Source organism: Pinus tabuliformis, chromosome 2_2 (genome assembly GCF_031772625.1).
Source record: "Pinus tabuliformis cultivar Carrire ecotype Pingquan chromosome 2_2, CPIR1, whole genome shotgun sequence".
Taxonomy (NCBI): Eukaryota; Viridiplantae; Streptophyta; class Pinopsida; order Pinales; family Pinaceae; genus Pinus; species Pinus tabuliformis.
Genome location: NC_142300.1, coordinates 248,553,480 through 248,572,818, shown reverse-complemented (window position 1 = coordinate 248,572,818; position 19,339 = coordinate 248,553,480). Strand labels below are relative to the sequence as shown.

At 41.2% G+C, this 19,339-nt stretch overlaps 1 protein-coding gene across 1 annotated transcript in view; it reads right to left on the bottom strand.

Annotated features, from left to right (window-relative positions):
* LOC149192223 (histone acetyltransferase GCN5-like) overlaps positions 1 to 19,339 on the bottom strand; it is a 413,833-nt gene that overhangs the window by 228,604 nt on the left and 165,890 nt on the right. The window contains exon 5 of the mRNA XM_089404505.1: positions 14,457 to 14,625. Coding sequence (XP_089260631.1) covers positions 14,457 to 14,625 — 169 coding nt within the window. The remainder of the gene's footprint in view (positions 1 to 14,456; positions 14,626 to 19,339) is intronic.

Below are 19,339 nucleotides of genomic sequence, written 5' to 3'. Positions count from 1 at the left end.
CCTTGTACCTAGTGAAATGACTTGAGGTACCACTATCAATCAACCAATGATCCAATGTATCTGGAGGAGAGGCAATGGTGAGAGCAGAAATAAGATAAAATTCTTTCTGCTTATCTACAACACTAGTTTCCTCATACCGAAGTTTCTTGACCTTTTGGAAAGACGACCATTTCCATATCGAGCAGCGGGAGCATTCCTCTTTCCTTTGTTTGATTGTCATTGCCTTTGTAATTGTTGTGGTTGTTATTGTCATCATCCCTTGGAGTATCCTTCTTGTGAGTGACACTCTCCAGCAAAGTGGCCAAACTTGTTGCACTTGAAGCATCTTCATTTTCTTCCATCTTTGAATCCAACTTAAACCCTTGACCTTGCCTTCTTGGACCAACATTGTTCTTCCTTTAGCATGAGCAGAGAAAGCAGTAGGATTATTTCCATTTGAGGGCTTATCTCTTTCCATCATCCTTATTTCTTCCTAAGTGCATCTAGCCAATAATTCATCAAATCCCAGAATCATGTCATTGTTGAGGATGGTAGTGTTAAACAAATTACATTCTCTTGTAAGGCCTCCAAGTGCAATAAGGGTGAGCTCCCTATCACCAACAACTTCTCCAATAGATAGGAGGTCATTCTTGATTTCGGTAATCCTCGTGAAGTAGGATCGAATGGACTCTCCTCCATCCATCTTGATGTCTTTCAACTTCTTCTTGAGAAAAAAAACTTGATTTGCATTGTTTACTTTGAACATCCCAATCAGCTTGTCATACATCTTCTTAGATGTTTACAAATCATAAATATAGGCAACCAAAGGCTTGTGAATGGAATCAACAATAATTTTCTTAGCTTTGACCTCACCTTTTCTGTACTTTGTTTTGGTAGCAGCAGGTGCATTTGAAGGAGGCTCCACCATTTTTCCTTTGACATAGTCCATAGCATCATTCTCTTCCAAAGTCAAATCTAGAGACATCTTCCATGCATGATAGTTGGAATTGTCCTTAAGCTTGTCCTCGGATTTGAAGTATGATGTAGTCATCATTGAGGCTAGCTTCAAATTCTTGTCCAACAGCATTCCTTAGTGATTTCTCTTCTCACTCTTGCTTGGGATTTGTCTTCACTTGAACTCTGATACCATGTTAATTTTAGTTAACAACGGGATGTTCTATGCTTAGCACAATTTATTTCAATGTTCTTTAGTAGCCCAATAGCAAAATCCAATTATTTCTAGCAGCAAACACATCAACCATTAATCACATTGACGGAAAATGCAGATAAAACATAAAACCAAATGCAAAAGACAAGCCAAGACAAGAGGACACCAAATTTAGCAGCGGCCAGGGAAAAACCCCAATGTGGGGAAAACCTTTTGATCAAATCTTACTATTATTCAATAGTTCAGCAGAGAGAGGGAGTACAAAAGTCTAATAGACTAGCCCAATACAAAGTCAAATCAGCCTTGTCAAATTCCGCAGTGAAACTTCAACCCTAACCAGAAAGTCAACACTGATCAAAACAACAGCAAAACACCTCCTTTGAAGCTCGGTCAGAGACTGTCCAAGTCAGCCTCCAGCAAAGGTCAAAGTCAACCCAAAACAGTCCCAATAACTCTAGTCAAACTTGGTCAAACAGCAGTCAGCCCTATGGTCAAACAAGCTTGCGGTCAACGCAGGTCAAACAGCCTCCGTCAACGCTGGTCAAACAGTCTGAAATTCGGTTCTGTTTTAGCCCAGAAATTTTGTCCTTCTAGCTGCACATGTGAGAGAGAGAGAGAAGATGCCCAAGCTGTACGAACCAATCTGATGAAGAGAGAGAAGAATGTGGGAGTGAACATGTCCAAATGAGGTGTGAGGTCTCTTCTATTTATACACTTCGTTGTGGGTGAAGAGACACATCCATTGGGCTTCTTGAGCCTACATTAGGCTGAGGCCGACCTGAACAATTTGCACATGAAGTTATAAATTCAAAATCACACTTCTGCTTGTCCGAATGAGATGATCTTTATATCAATCTTGGACATCTCGGAAAGAGGAATCCAATGTAATCATCATCTCCATCAAATGAGTTGTGCCAAGGTGGAATTTGGCCCTAGTTGCCAAATTTAACACAAGCCTATTGGAAAAATATTGGCAACTTGGGCAAGTAGTCTACAAGGCCTTGGGCATAGGGGTTTGATATCTAAACCCTCCATCTTCATCATTGTTTGCTACAGCTCTCTGAACCATTCATAACAGTGGCAAAATTCATGTTTAAATGCTCTAAAATTCACTCATAAATTGCCTAAACACACAAAAAGTTTTATGGTAAAATTTTACTAGTTGTTTGGTAAATTGGGAAATTGATTTTTGAGCATAGATCTAACTTATTTGGTGACTGAAATATCTCTGCATAAGGGTCTGATCAGATCTGACATAAATCTGAAGATCATATCTTAAAGTGCATAAAAATCTAATTTTTTAATTTGGAAAATTTGTTCTAGCACTTGGCAATTGTTGGGCACAATTTGGCACACACTTTCACATTGGTAGCTCACTGATTGCACATTTTTCTTACTGCTGTTATAAGTGTTTCCAAGTTTGATATATCTTTGAATAATTCATCATAAGAAGGTTGATTGGCTCAAATTTTCATTAGACAAGTCATCGGGTGTCTCAATGATAATATTGGGTTCTTACACGCTTGTCATTGCTTGATCCTAAGTGATTTTCTTGCTGCTGTCGTAAAGGTTTAATACTTGCCCATTTAAGTGTAATTGGGATATAAGCAACATAAGATCTCTCTTTGCTCATGCTCTATAGATCATAATTTGTTTCATGGTTTTATAGCAAAGTGGTTTCTAAATGTTTCAAGTGCACTAACATGTTGGTTGTTATGAGTTGACTAAGAATTCGCAAGTTCACATCTAATAATAACACTCACTAAAGCACTCTAATCTCAAATCACATGGTATTGAATATTTCAAGTTTCTTGAGGCATCTTGATCTGGTTGACATTTAATAATATTGGCATAAGATCATTGATAATCATGTTGTAAAATCATCATTGGAATATCTTGAGTAATTGTGATAGCCATAATTGTGTTCAGCATAGTTAAGAAATTGTTTCATAATCTTGAGAAGATCGGATAATTTTATCATTTAACATCTTGAGTTTCACTAGCTATCTCTTGGTCATTGGCATAATTTTATCATTTAACCGTCTCAAGTAATTATCATTGTCAAAATTGGATTCATTTGCTATCATTGGTTAAGCATCTTGTGGATTGGTCTATTGTTTAGCATTGGCACTTAAAATTGGCACGTTCTTGGTAATAAGATTGTCTTTTCATTTCTAAGTACTCATTGGCATAGTTAAAGACTAATCATAACTTAAGTACTTAAAACAAATCTTAAACCAAGAATCACTCATCTATCTTGCATAAGCATTCTAGGTCTCATTGCATTAACAATTTACCTCCAAGCAAAAGCTTGGTTGACAGACTGTCAGGGCCACCCTTGCTTAATTTAGCTTAAGGAATTCATCACCCTTCTAGTGGATAACACGGTGACCTTGTAGTCGTCAGAGCCACGATCTCTGCAACGTCGGAGGCACCAAGTGGTTGGAACAAAGTGAGAGGTATCGTTAATCAAGCCTCTGCTTGTTTCCCATTGGCTTCCATCCCACAACCTACTCTAAAGACTTGTTCCAAAACAGTTAAGAGGAAGGTTTTACTTAGATTAGGCATTTAATTAAAAGTAACCTAGATCCTTGCATCACACCCAGGTCTTAGGATTTGCATAGCATATAAGTTAGTTGATCATTTCAAGCAACGATTGTCCATCCGGTTACTTGGCATCTAATTTGTAAATAAGTGAGAAATTGACTCCATAAGGCACTAGTCTCAATATTGAATCTAATCTAATCTTTATATCTTTCTTAAATTAACCAAGTAGCTAGGCCACTCAATCGTGTCTCCCTGACTCGTTGGTTGCCAACTTGTCCTTTATCTTCTCATTTCCATAGGGACTACACCCCTACTCTATTGTTGGGAGATAGCTAGAACGGAGAGTTCGGGTATCAGGGTGACAGCCCCTGACCTGAGTCGTTGTCGCAGTGCCTGTACAAACTGAGTGACAATATGCCCAATCTATGGTCGAGTGGTATGTGGATGTCCCTGACTACGTTAATATTTTCATATGTTAATATGAGATATATTCCTATCGTGATCTATGAGCATTTGTAGTGATTATGTTGGTGATTTTATGACTGACTTTCCATGGTTTCCATTCTGGTTATATGATGTATTCTATTTATGGCTCTTGACATGTTTTGATAAGTTATTGAATGGTTGATGAATGCATGGACTAACAATTATTGTTGCAGCTAGTTAGAGAGGACTTGGATCTTTCTTGGTGACTCTCAAATGAAGATTATTAGTTTATGAGCAAATATGAATTGATGACTTGTAGCTTATATGTTTACCATATGTTTGACGAAATGTCTACCATGGATCAAGCATGTCTAGGTTGTGAAAATTCAAGAATCCCACCCAAATCAACCACTGCAACAATTGATTAAACTTCTCCCATTTGTTAATTACCGAAACAAATTATCTACTGCTTCCTACGGCAAATATCGAATCTTATACAACTGCAGCATTCACTTAATTAATTAATTTGCCCAAAATAAGAACATAACAATAGAGAAAAATCCACACAAGTGACCTAGTATTTTTTGGACAAATGTCCCTGGAAAAACTCAATGCGGGAAAACCAGTGTAGCACCTCTGAGGGTTTTATATTATTAAGCAGTGGTTTTTGAATACAACTTTGGATGCCCTTCCGGCAATCCACTTACAGAGAAAATAAACTGGTAGAAAAACTTAGTGAGATACCCTAACTCTACCCGGCAATTCCCAGCTATTCCAGCAGCTAAACCAACTGTCCTCGGTTATCTCTGCGTTGGCCCTACATCAACTCAAATGGGAAACGTCTTGCCTTCTGGAACAGTTTCCATCCCTCCTGGCTCAAAAATGTCAACTCCTCTACAAAACTCAGACTTTTACTCTAGATGACTGTGTTGTCTCTACGTGAGACCTTCTGGCTCAGCATCAAGCTCTGTGTGGGTCCTTCTGGCCCAACGTCAACCCATTTGGTGTCTCTTTGCCTCTCTTTGCTGCTTATCCTGGGTGTTGGAGAAGATACTCCAACCCAACTATCCCTGCCCCTCACAGCAACAGCTCACTATCGAAATTCTCCCAGTAGTTCCTCTCCTCTGCTTCAGAAAATCGATTCTCTCAACTCTCTGTGTGTCTTCCAAATGACCCTCAAGCCTCCTTAAATAATCTTCTCGTTGACATTCAACGCCCAGATTAGAAGCTAATCAATGGCTAAGATCATTTCTGCTTGATCCTCGTCTTCTTCTAAAAGTTACACCCACAGTGAGATTAATACCCATTAATTATTTTAAGTTCCTAAGTTTAGACTTAGAGACCCATTAAAAATAATTAATTATTTTATTAAAACTATCTCCAAGTGGAATTTCCCAAAACGCTTTCTGGGTTCTTTGGAATACATGTGCCCAAGCCTCCTTGCAAAATTTGAGACTTAGAACACATCTGATGCTACCAGAAATCAACACTCCCTCTTAGCGAAGAATGTGCTCTAGCAATGCCTCCCACTGCATCACCCTAACTTCATAACATCATCCTCTGCGTTGTTGATGTTTGACATGTTGTCCATCAACTACTGCGCTATTGCTGCAACTGTACTGTTGCTGACATTGCCAATCTCAACACTGCATTCGTACAACAACTCCCTCTCAAGTGTTGCATCTGTGTTGCTGATAGCACTGCCACTGCTAACACTTCATCTGCACTTCAACTGAAAAACATCCCAAAATCTAAACAAGTGTTCAACATAGATGCATCTCGATGCTCAAGATCTGACTACTACTAGTCCCAGGCTATCCTTCTGAAGCCATTGTGTTGTTGTTGCTACTCCATTGTGCCTCCCTACAATGCTGCAACTCTGCACCACGCTGCTCAGACTTTTGGCGTTCTAGGCACTGCATCTGTCGCTCCAACACTCCTCTGCACTAACTGACACTGGTCCACCCTGCTACTTCTAATCTTGGCTCCCATAGCAAGGAATCGATCCGAGAGGTGGGCTCCTCAAGGATCCTGCCCATCTGTAGCTCTTTCTGAACTACAGCTCTAAATCAGCCCACCTCTCTCTTGGAGGTATCTCGGCTGTCATGGCAAACTCCTCCTCGATCTTTGCAGGTGCAGCCTTCGGATCGTGCTTCCCATCTTTGTCCTTCTTCTTGAGAGGACACTGTGTTGCGTAGTGACCCATTTCACCACACCTCAAGCATTTGATCTTCGAGACGTCCTTTTGCCGCCTCTGCTGCTCCTACTGCCCCTTAGATGCAAGGGCTGAATTCTCTTCGTCCTCCTTGGGCTTCGACCCAATGCTGGTTTTTCCATCAAGCTTACACTTGACTAGATCTCTCCTCAACTCTTCCTGCTTGAGAGTTGCCCACATACTATCCCAGTCTAGCAAAGATGCCCTGCCCAGGATGCTCTGGACAAAGACTTGCTACTCTTCTGAGACTAAGTTTAGGGCCAGTCTCACTATCTCGGAACCTTGAGATGTAGACCCCACAACTGCTAACTCGTCCAGGGTCTCCTGAAACTTCGTGAAGAACGGATCAATGCTCTCCACCTTCAACATCTATGCAAACCTCAGTTCTACACTAAGTACATCTTTTGTTGCTCGAAAGATCCTTGATACACCGTTGCCAAGGCATCCCGCATCTCCTTAGCAGTCCCTCTACTAGTGATGTGACATACCACGTGATCCTTTACTCCATCAAGGATCATCCTCTTGGCCTTCGTCATTTCTCCCCTATACTTCTTCAACAGATCTGCATCTGCAGGCATAGCCACCACGCTATCAACATAGGCCTTGAGAAAATGCTCATCTAGAAGGCACGACATCCTTGCCTTCCAGATCACATAGTTGGATGCCCCATCCAGCCTATCATAATCTCTCAACCCGCTAGTTGCCATCTTTGCCACGAAAATGTCGAACTACTCCTCTCTGTCTCTTACTGTTGCTGCTCAGACAATAAGAAAACGGACTTCTTGATGGGAAGTCTACTGAGGAAAAATTCCCTCGTTGTGCTTCTTCTCTCTTTTCTAACATCTTTCAGCTCAGTAATCTGCCTGTTGAAAACTATGTCCCACCAGCTCTTTCTTCATGCTGAGGCTCTGCGCTACTTCCTCTGGCTTCACAAGATTTGGATCTGGAAGCCCTTCCTCTCTGTCGACTCACTCAAAGAGAGACTTTCCTCCAAAATTCATCCGTGTGGCTTGGACTGTGCAATCCCTCTAGGGATTCGAACTGTTGCCTCCTGTAGCTATTCGACCTCCTTCTCTGCTCAACGATGGGTTCTCTGGCATTGTTCTTCTTGTCTCACCTGTGTTGAGTACTGGTAGCATTGGATGTGCTCTAGCCATGAAATTTGCTGGAGAGAGTAAGGCACATGAGATCTCCAAGACCCAAAAATCCTTTGGAGAAATTCCACCTGAATGAGGAGTTATTAAAATAATTAATATTTTTAATGGGTTCCTAAGTCTAAACTTAGGAAAATAAAAATATTAATGTATTAATAAAATATGGGTGAGAAAGTTCTAAGTGACGAGGATCAAGCGAGTTCTAATCTCGGTCGTTGATTCGTCAACAGGAAAAGTATAAGAGGAGGCTTAAAGGTCAGTTAGAGATACACTAAGAGAGATCAAGAATTCGATTTTTTGGGGCAGGGTCTGCTGAGGAAATCGAGTTAGTGATCAGAGTTGCAGTGAGGGGCAGTTCAGCAAGGGATTTCCATCCAAGGCTAAAGAATACATAGCAGAGAGGCAGTGAAGTGTCGAGAGAGACAGCGCAAGCCCTAGAAGGGCTCACGTAGAGGCCGTAGGAGTTAACGCAGCTATTCGACCTCCTTCTCTACTCAATGATGGGTTCTCTGGCACTGTTCTTGTCTCACCTGTGCTGATTTTTGGTAGCATAAGATGTGCTCTAGCCATGAAATTTGGTGGAGAGGCTAAGGTAAATGAGATCTCCAAGACCCAGAAATCCTTTGAAGAAATTCCACCCGGATGAGGAGTTATTAAAATAATTAATATTTTTAATGGGTTCCTAAGTCTAAACTTAGGAAAATAAAAATATTAATGTATTAATAAAATATGGGTGAGAAAGTTCTAAGTGACGAGGATCAAGCTAGTCCGTTGATTAGGGACTTAATCTCGGTCGTTGATTCGTCAACAGAAAAACTATAAGAGGCGGCTTAAGGGTCAGTTGGAGATACACCAAGAGAGATCAAGAATTCGATTTTCTGGGGCGAGGTTTGCTAAGGAAATCGAGTTAGTGATCAGAGTTGTAGTGAGGGGCAGTTCAGCAAGGGATTTCCATCCAAGGCTGAAGAATACATAGCAAGAGGCAGTGAAGTGCCGAGAGAGACAGCGCGGGCCCTCGAAGGGCTGACGCAGAGGTTGTAGGAGTTGACGCAAAGGATGCAGAGGGTTGTTGAGGCTGACGTAGAAGCCGTAGAGGCTGACGCCGAAGTCGTAGAGGGCTTCAGAGGCAGCACTGGGAGATTCTATGGGGCAGACTGGGAGCAGATCAACAAATTCTGAGCCGGGATAGGATGACATAGCTCCTGAAGGAGTGATGCAGTTCCTGAGCAGTGCTTGGAGCAGCTTTCCCTGTCTAGCATAGGGAACAATCGAAGTCGTTGTGGGGTTTGATCATCTAGTTACTGATTTGCCGGAATATCTGTCTCTAGATAGAGGTACTACTGCCGAGAAAATTCTTTGTTGGGTGAGCCATTTCTGGCACCCTAGTTGTATTCATGAAATCTTCTTAATAATACAAACCCTCTATATGTTGCATCGGTTTTCCCGAATTGAGTTTTTCCAGGGACGATTGTCCAAAAATAACAGTGTCCCTTGTGTTATTGTTTCTGTTTACTCCAGTGCATGATCTTTATATCTCTGAAGGCTGTAATAGTGTTTACTTCGATGTTTATGCAATTAAATAATTTGTTAATGTAAAGAACAAGCAAGAGATTGTAAGCCAGTAATGGCAGTAGGGGTTTCTGATGTGTCAGATTCAAGAATTTTCACATGTTATCAAAGCGATTGCAGATCGGAGGTGACTGATGACACCAGCCGAGAAAATCTGACAATTTGCAGCAAAGAAGCAGTTGTCCCGAGAGACAGCGTCGTTCCAGAGCTGAAGAGGCAAGAGGAGTGACACAGTGCATAAAGTGTGATGCAAAGGCTCACGCAGTCCCTGCATCAGCATTCTGAGCCCGGAGAGGAAGCGCAGTAGCTGGGAGGAGCTCACGCAGTAGCTGCGTCAACCATCAGGGCTAGCGCAGAGGCAGAGGAGGGCAGATCAGGCTCACGCAGAGCCAAGTTATCTTTCTAAGCCAGGAAAGATTGACGTAGTTGGCCGGGAAGAGCAGATTGAGCCCACGCAAAGATTGCACAAAGCCTGAAGGGCTCAGATTCTTCGAGTTGCCGAGGCTAAGGGAGCTGTGCAAATTTTGATTTATGGAGCTGGTGGGATGTTGTTTTTATGAGTGCAGAACAGTGTCTAAGGAGACTGAACCAAGGTAGAGGGAAGCACTACCTCGACAAATTTCTAGCCAAGATATCTAGATTCGGGTTGCAACGACAAAGGAGGATTGGAGAGGAGTGATTCGACAGTTGGCCGGGGGATTTCCGAGAGGGAAATCAAGACTTAGAGGGAGTCTAGAGAAGAAGAGCAGAGATGGCAGTGAACGGATTAAGGGATTAGGACAGATTGGACAGGGCTTCCAATTTTGTCATCTGGAAGGCCAGGATCTTGGCAATCCTAGATAAAATCGCATCAAGGACTATGCCTTGAAAATAGTAGTTGTCCCAGTTGACCCTAATGCAAATGAGAAGTCTGAGGAGGCCGAGGGGAAGGCGAAATACATGATTCTAGACAGGGTCAAGGATCATGTCATACCACATATTGCTGAAAAGAACACAGCAAGGGAGATGTGGTAAATGAGCAGCACCACCTTATACCAAGGCTCTTCGCAGCAGAAGATGTTAGTGGAGAATCAGCGGAGGTCATATCAGATGCAGAAAGGAGAGGAGATAGATTCGTTCCTTCTCAGATTGCAAGGGATTCGCAACTAGCTTACTTCCGTGGGGTCTACACCGGATCCAGAGTTCATGGTCAGGACTGCCCTAAATGCAGTCTCCGAGGAATGGGAGACATTTGTCTAAAGCATTTTGGGCAGAGCGACTCTCCCTAGTTGGGAGGAGATGTGGGCAGCTCTTCGACAGGAAGAGATCAAGAGATTGACCAAGGCAGGGAGTAGCGGTAAGGGAGTTCGAATCAAGAAAGAGGAGGAGGAGGATGCATCTCTCGCATTAGCGGGACAGTAGTAAGTACAAAAGAGGAAGAAGAAAGACATCTCCAAGGTCAAGTGCTGCAAATGTGGGGAGCTGGGACATTATGCCTCTCAGTGCCCCAGGAAGAAAGGCAAGGGGGAAGCTTCTGACTCAAAGGTTGCTCCAGTAAAGGCGGAGGGATGTCAAGACTGATGACAATTGTGCCATGAGTGCTCATGCGCCTCTAGAGAAGAGGTGGGGAGACTACAGAAGCAGGGGCAGGATCCTTGAGGTGCCCAAACTCTTGGATCACATCCGGCTACGAGAGCCCTTAACGATAGTAGCATGCTGATAGGTGTCGGGTGGAGCAAGGTGTGATGGAACAACAAGGCAATGCTAGAGTGCAAAAATCTCTAGCAACGCAGTGGAGGTTGCCGCAGTGCAGGATGCAGCAGCGCAGTGGCAGCAGAGGGAGCATAGGATAGCAGCAAAGGTAGCTTCAGCATCACGAGGCTTCCAGACTGACCAGGATTTCACTGTCTGGGTGAAGTCAGTTACTTACTTCTCGGTAACTAGGTTGCAGTGCAACAGTTAGCAGTGACAGTGCTATGGGCAGCATGATGCAGCATCTTGAGAGGGAGTTGCAGCAAAGATGTAGCAGTGGCAGTGGCAGTATCATGGGCAACAGTACAGGAAGTAGCAGTGCAGTGGATGTGAGGCAGCAGGCCAAGCATCAGCACAGAGGAATGATGCGGAGGATCAATGTGATGCTTCTATGGTGAAGCATTGCTAGAGCACATTCCTCGCTAAGAGAGAGTGTCGATTTCTGGTAGCATCGGATGTGCTCTAGCCATGAATTTGGTGGAGAGGCTAAGGCACATGAGGTCTCCAAGACCCAGAAATCGTTTGGAGAAACTCCACCTGGATGAGGAGTTATTAAAATAATTAATATTTTTAATGGGTTCCTAAGTCTAAACTTAGGAAAATAAAAAATTTATGTATATTAATAAAATATGGGTGAGCAAGTTCTAAGTGACAAGGATCAAGCTAATTCTAATCTTAGCCATTGATTAGGGACTTAATCTCAACCATTGATGCGTCAACAGGAAAAGTATAAGAGGAGGCTTGAGGGTCAGTTGGAGATACACCAAGAGAGATCAAGAATTCGATTTTTTGGGGCCAGGTTTGCTAAGGAAATCGAGTTAGTAATCAGAGTTGCAGTGAGGGGCAGTTCAGCAAGGGATTTCCATCCAAGGTTGAAGAATACATAGCAGAGAGGTAGTGAAGTGTTGGGAGAGACAGCGCAGGCCCTAAAAAGGTTGACGCAGAGACTGTAAGAGCTAACCCAGAGGACGCAGAGGCTCGTAGAGGCTGACACAAAAGTCATAAAGGGCTTCAGAGGCAACATTAGGAAATTGTGGGGTAGACTGGGAACAGATCAGCAGATTCTAAGCCGGGATAGGGTGACTCAACTCTTGGAGAAGTGACGCAGTTCCTGAGCAGTGCTTGGAGCAGCTTTTGCTATCTAGCATAGGGAACAGATGGAGTCTTTGTGGGGTTTGATCATCTGATTGCTTATTTGCCAGAATATTTGTCTCCAGATAGAGGTACTACTGCCGAGGAAATTCTCTGTTGCGTGAGCCATCTCTAGCACCCTAGTTGTATTCACGAAATCTGCTTAATAATACAAACCCTCTATATGTTTCACCAGTTTTCCGAAATTGGGTTTTTCTGGGCACAATTGTCCAAAAATAATGGTGTCCCTTGTGTTATTGTTTCTGTTTACTTCAGTGCATGATCTGTATATCTCTGAAGGCTACAATAGTGTTTACTTCAATGTTTATGCAATTAAATAACTTGTTAATGTAAAGAACAAGTATGAGATTGTAAACCAGTAATTGCAATAGGGGTTTCTGATGTGTTAGATTCAGGAATTTTCACAACCTACACTACTCCAATACCATGTGAAAATTCGAGAATCCCACCCGAATCAACTACTGCAGCAACTAATTAAACTTCTCCTCGTTGTTAATTACCGAAACAAATTATCTACTTCCTACAACAAATATCGAAACTAATACAACTGCAGCCTTCACTTAATTAATTAATTTTCCCAAAACAAGAACAGAACAATAGAGAAAAATCCACACAAGTGACAGTATTTTTTGGACAAATGTCCCCAAAAAAACCCAATGCGGGAAAACCAGTGCAACAGCTCTGAGGGGTTTATAACTTTATATTATTAAGCAGTAGTTTTTGGATACAACTCGGGATACCCTTCTGGCAATCCAATTACAGGGAAAATAAAGTGGCAGAAAAACATAGTGAGATTACCTCACTCTACTTGGCAATTCCCGGCTATTCCGACAGCTGAACCAACTGCCCCCAACTATCTCTGCATTGCCTATGCGTAGGCCCTACGTCAGCCTCAAAAGGCTCTGCGTCAGCTCAACTGGGAAACGTCTTGCCTTCTGGAGCAGTTTCCAGCCCTCCCGACTCAAAAATGTCAGCTCCTCTGCAAAACTCGGACTTCTGCTCTGGATGATTGTGTTGTCTCTGCGTGAGCCCTTCTGGCTCAGCGTCAAGCTCTGCATGGGCCCTTCTAGCCCAACGTCAACCCTTTTGGTGTCTCTCTGCCTCTCTTTGCTGCTTATCCTGGGTCCTGGAGAAGATACTCCAACCCAACTATCCCTGCCCCTCACTGCAACAACTCACTATCAAAATTCTCCCGACAGCTCCTCTGCTCTGCTTCAGAAAATCGATTCTCTGAACTCTCTGTGTGTCTTCCAAATGACCCTCAAGCCTTCTTAAATAATCTTCTCGTTGACATTCAACAGCCCAGATTAGAAGTTAATCAATGGTTAAGATCATTTATGCTTGATCCTCATCTTCTTCTAGAAGTTATACCCACAGTTAGATTAATACCTATTAATTATTTTAATTTCTTAAGTTTAGACTTAGGGACCCATTAAAAATAATTAATTATTTTAATAAAATTGTCTCCGAGTGGAATTTCCCAAAACGCTTTCTGGGTTCTTTGGAATACATGTGCCCAAGCCTCCTTGCAAAATTTGAGACTTAGAGTACATCCGATGCTACTAGAAATCAACATAGGTCAAGCTCTTGCTTGAGTTTTCATTGATTAACATTGTCATTACCTTTGATTGCATTCTGGAAAGTTACAGGCAGTTTTGGGCAGTGGTCTAGAGGCTAACCTGAAAAGTGGCTTAAATCTCGGAATTGTTTTCACTGAACTCAATAATTTCGGTCATAACCACATGGAGGCAGGCCTATGCGTGCGGTTGGGACCTCATAACCGCATTGATGCTATGTTAGGCATGCAGTTGGGGGGTTTCCCTAGTCACTAATGAAACAAAGTTCCAACTCAAGGATTAACCACCTAGGGTGGTTTGCAGCCTCCTGAGTGGTTTGTGGTCTCTGAGGGATGTCCGTTTGTCGTCGGTTTGTCGGCCCCACTTCCATAACTAGAACTTGGAGGTCAAGTCATATCATAGTGACATTCGTCTCATGTTTACCTTGGCAAGCTTGTAAATGTGGATAAATGTGGGGTGGCACGTTACAATGCATATAAGACAAAACTCCCACTAAAGAAGGATGGTTAAATTCAGCCAAGGTTGGGGTAAGGGTTGTATCTCAATTATGTTGTCACACTACAATACTTCCTTTCATCAGCAGAGCCTTCAACAACCTAATACTTATGAAGACATGTTAGGACACATAGAGACAATGTGATACTGGCAATATCCTAGTATTCAATCACACTAGAGTAACTGGTTGGTAATATCCAACATATAACCTTCAGTCGATAGACCCATGTCAATGAATATTTTGCATTAACCCAAACCACAAGACTTTAATAAACTAGGTAGTCACCTTTAGACTAGGATCCCTAACTTGCATCAATAATCACAGACTGCAATGACTTTCTTCCTTCAGATAGGTTTCATTACTGGATCCTACAACATTAGCAGCTTTAAAAAAATAGGCATCAGACATAACCACAGATAAAACGACATACTATATACAGTACCTGTTTAATGAAGTAGCCAACCGCGTGATTGTCAGCATATGTTAGAAAGTGTGTTAGCCCATCCACATCACGAGCATGTTGCTTCAAATGATTCATGAGCCTTGTCCCATAGCCTTTTACTTGTTCATCCGCAGTAATAGCACAGAAAGCTATTTCTCCAAATCTCTGACTGTTCCATCAAGTCACATACAGAAAGAAAGCATAAAATAATCACAATGAGCATGTAAAGGAAACAACTACTTTCAAGAGATATCACTGGTATCTTCTGGAATGTAGCAATTTTCCAATGCTGGTATGGTCAGTGAACCAACAGTTCCAATTAATGAATAAAAAACGCTTTGCTACCTGGAATTAGATTTTACTGAAGAACTTTATCTAAATATATAATTAACGTGTGAATTAGAAGACCATTTCATGATTTTAGCATCTATCCATAGGCCTAGTATTTTGAAAGGAAACCATCAACCATTACAATAAAACAGATATTTTGTGGAAAAGATGAACAATTGAATATGTGACAGCATAGCAAGTATTTCAAATCAACTCCTTCAAATCAGCTTAAACCAATGCAAAGTAGCTCCACAAAATTATATCAATTCCAATTTATCTTTAGTAGTGTGGTAAGAGAAATACACCTCTCAACGCCCAAACCTATTTTATTCTAGACATTCTTTTAGCTTTTATGACCACTTCCAGATACTTCGGACTTCTGTTTTTTGTTGTAACTTCTGATCCATTGACTAATTGGAATATTTGGCCAATTAAGGACATTATTTATTTTCTATATTTCTTTCATTTCTGTTATAACATAACAAAAATCTATGATTGCATAGCTTTTGCAGTTCACATTCAATCTAAAGTCCACATCAATCAACTAGAAGAAGAGTCTCCAACAAATCAACACCAACAAAGAGAGAATTTACAACCAAATCATGAACCTATTCTAGACAACCATTTACTAGACTGATTCTACAATGACTATGAGTGGGGTCTTATTGGGTGCAAACAGATTATTGCAGTATGTTGTACAGGTTGAGATTGCAGCAGAAAGGAAAAAATCATAATTGTAGAAATTTTAGATATAAAGCAATTAATACAAAACTGTAATTTCACCTCTCACTAGAAGTTTCCTGGATCTAATCCCTATGAGCTTTCAGCCTTAGGGCTGATCTGAAATAAAATCTTACAGCAATGAACAACATGAAATACTTCAGTACAAATCACTAGGAAGTTCAAGAGAAAGTATGCCAAACAAGTGCACTTCAATCCAAGAAGTTATAGCGCTTAGGGCACACTTTTTCATGCATATAACAGATTTGAAATAATTTTTTTTCAGTGCAATTTACAGCAGTGAATCTGCCCCCTTATCTTCAAGATATATATTGAATCATTTAACAATTTCAGCCATATGTCATGTCAACTCAGTATGAACAGCAAACACTGACAATTACACAATCAAGAAGATAACACAAGCTAAAAATCAAATCTGCAAGTACACAATTATTGGATACACACACACACACACACACATATATACATGAAATAAAGTAAAAGTACATACCACAGCTTTATCACAGTACTGATGCAATTCAAGCTCTCCAAACCCTATAGCTAGCATAACCATGAATTTGGAAATGACTGCAGCACCGAATTCTGATCTTGGACAATCAGATGAAAGCATCAGATCAAGCGAAGGACGCTGTTTGGAACCCAAGCCCTCTGAGAAGGAACCTGAAGGAAGTTCTACCCTGCATCTGAATGATAGAACATCTAGTGGATCACCAAAAACAGTGCCTACATCCTAGGCTCCAGGCAAATCTTTAGATGAAAACAAAAATACTCTTAGAGAGATTGGATGGGGAGACAAGAAAAATTCATCCAACTTGTCCATACAGTCCAAGAGCGATACTGCTACCCCAGTGAGTAATGTTGGACAAAGACGAAGATTAGAAGAAATTGATGGGAAGATTTCCCAGACACAAAGTAGAATTGAGCACGAGGGTATGAGTTTACAGGAAGAAAGACAATTTCTGCGTGTTATGAAAGAGTCATTTGGCCATATCGATAGAATTCAAGAACATAGTAAATTTATGGATCAAGTGTTGGATTCCCTGAAAAAGCAGATCCTTCAAGCAGAAAGAAATGTGCAGGCCATTGAAAAGGAATTTGGTACCTTGAACTTTGGTTTAAGGCAATTACAAGGTCAATGGATTGATGCAGATTCTCTTTGGCAAGAAGCATTCAAGGCTCCAAAAAGCCAGGAGGATGCGATATTTGCTGAATTGGCTCGTAGAATTGGTGCAGCATATCACAACTGCCTTACAGAACTGGTTAGGAGGAGGTCTTTGAAGAAACTGCATATAAGACAGGCAGGCCAGGGGGCAGAAAAGGTGGCTAGAATAAGAGAGACTGAAATAATCAGCCCAGAACAGCTTTTAAAACATCTGCTTGCATATATTCCTCAGGATGTCCTAGCAGCCATGCGGTTCTCCGACAAACCAATTCAATGTGTTGCACATATAGTACCATTCGACACCAACTTGACTGACATTGATGTTGGAGATCTGAAGTGCTTGGCTACAGGGGGTTTTAATATGGCCACTGCCTAATGAGGATCATAATCACAGTCACTAAAATTCAGTCCCAAATAAAGGGGATTCTATAAATGCTAGTAAAGAATATGAACACCAGATAATTGATGAAGGATGTGATAGTGATAAAATTGTTGGAACAAGAAAAATGAAGGTTGGGAATGCATGGCTGAAAGCAGAAATTGCTTCGGCAGTAGCACATATTTGTACTCTTGACTCAATTGACCTTATGATCTGGTGAATGAAAACAGTGATTACTGCATGATGGCATCTTCAGCATCAGAAACCAGCATTATGGCTAATGGGTTGCAAGAAATGAAGACAGGTGTTGGTGCTCTTGCTTTGGAAGTTGCAAAGGAAACTGCAAGGATTGAAGGGAGGCTCTAATTTTTGAAAATAGGAGGAAAAATTTTGCAGCACCCGAACTTGTAATTGCTTGAGGACAAGTAAAGTCAGGGTTTTTCATTTTCATCCTTTTACTTAAATTTTTAACATTACCATGAAATGACTCAGGATGTTTGAGAGTGGTTTCGCCCTCATTGGATTTCATATGGAGAAAGTAGAATTTTAGATCTCACTCAAAATCCAACAGACTTATCTGTTTTTCAGGATTTCAGGATTGGAGGGATTGCAATGTTTCCATTGGATTTTGTCATGTACTACTACTAGGGTATGGAACTTGTATTTAATCAAGAGAACCAAGCCCTCTATGCAGGGGAGACTCCCAATAACCAAGAGCATGTAGGGTACTAGGGTATGGAACTTGTACTTAATCAAGAGCACTAAAGTCGTTCGACTATGTACGAGGAGACTCCAAATCAAGCACGAGACAAGAAATTAGAAATTTCTTGTGGCTGATTTTGGATATTGCTATTTTCATTATGTGATCATTCATGAGTAAATGTGATGTAAATTTAGAGACTTATAGTTTATGCATTGACAATTGACAATTTAATCATAATGTAATAAATTAGAATGTATCATGTATGCTTTATGATTGCACATATTTCTTAAATGTCCTAATATCTATATATATATATATTATTGTGTTTCCCTGTTTCCAAAATTTGGGGGGTCACATTTTGTACCCGTGCCCGTTTCGGAAACTCAAACCCATTTCCCCATTTCGTGCAACTTAGGGGGAAACCCACTATCCAATGTTTTGGGGAAACATGGGAAAATTTGGTGTATCTGGGACAAAAAGCCAAAACTAGGGCTAAACTTGTAACCCCCCACAATAAAATAAGGACAAAAGCCCCCATAAGGAATCTATAAATAAGAGAGATAGAATTGTTTTAACATCATTAAGATTGGAATATCTCCGTTTTTTTTTAGCTGAGGCTTTCATGGTTTTAAGACCCTTTTTCCCTTGATTAGTTTTGGTGGAGATGATCCCACCCTAGCTAGTCTCCTCTTTCCTCTGTCCTGTTACAGCTTTTATTGGAGCATCTTGGGTCTGTTTTGGCAAGCAAGGAACCAATTCTCTGTGGTTATTTTCTTGGTCAATATGTCTTGTTTCAAGGGCAGCAGAGGTCTTTTCTGTGGAATGTCTAGACTCAAAAGTTTGATTGAAGAGATTCTGAGGCAGCAAGGTACTCTATGGTTTCTTGTGGTACGGGAGGTCCTCTCTGAGGCACCAAAGTCTAACGGAGGCCAAAGAAGCACTTACACAAGGAAGCAAAGGCCATTTTTTGTTGTTTACTTGGCCAACAAATATCTGTTCTAAGCAGTGAAGGCCATTCTTGTGGGTATCCTAAGGCATAAAAGCAAACTGAAACTAAACCCTACGACAGCAAGGAAGTCTAGTTCTGGAGCAGCAAATGAGTACATGACTCTGCCTGGGCCAATGGATCCTTGCTAGAGTCTGGTGAGAACCATTACAAGGACACGAGTTATAATGTCCCCAAATTTTGGATTACATGGCGAGGTGGTTAGTGTTGAAATTTCTAAGTCTATTCGTTAGAAATTTAATCTGTATTTTTCTGGTTTATTTCTTCTACTCGTTAATTTCGAACAAGTTATTTAAAACATATAAATAACGAAATAAACACAATACAGTCTCAACATTTGCAGATCAACAGCGGAAAGAAAACAAACACACAAGTGAAATTGTTATTTTTGGACAACTCGTCCTCAGAAAAACCCAATGTGAGAAAACTGGTGCAACAATTCTGAGGTGACATCAAGACGGTAGACCAAAAATTTTTAGGTGGAAACCCTATTACCGCTCAAACTAGCAAGGGTCCTAGGAGGGGATCCTACATAGCAACTACTAGTTCAAGTTGCAAGAGT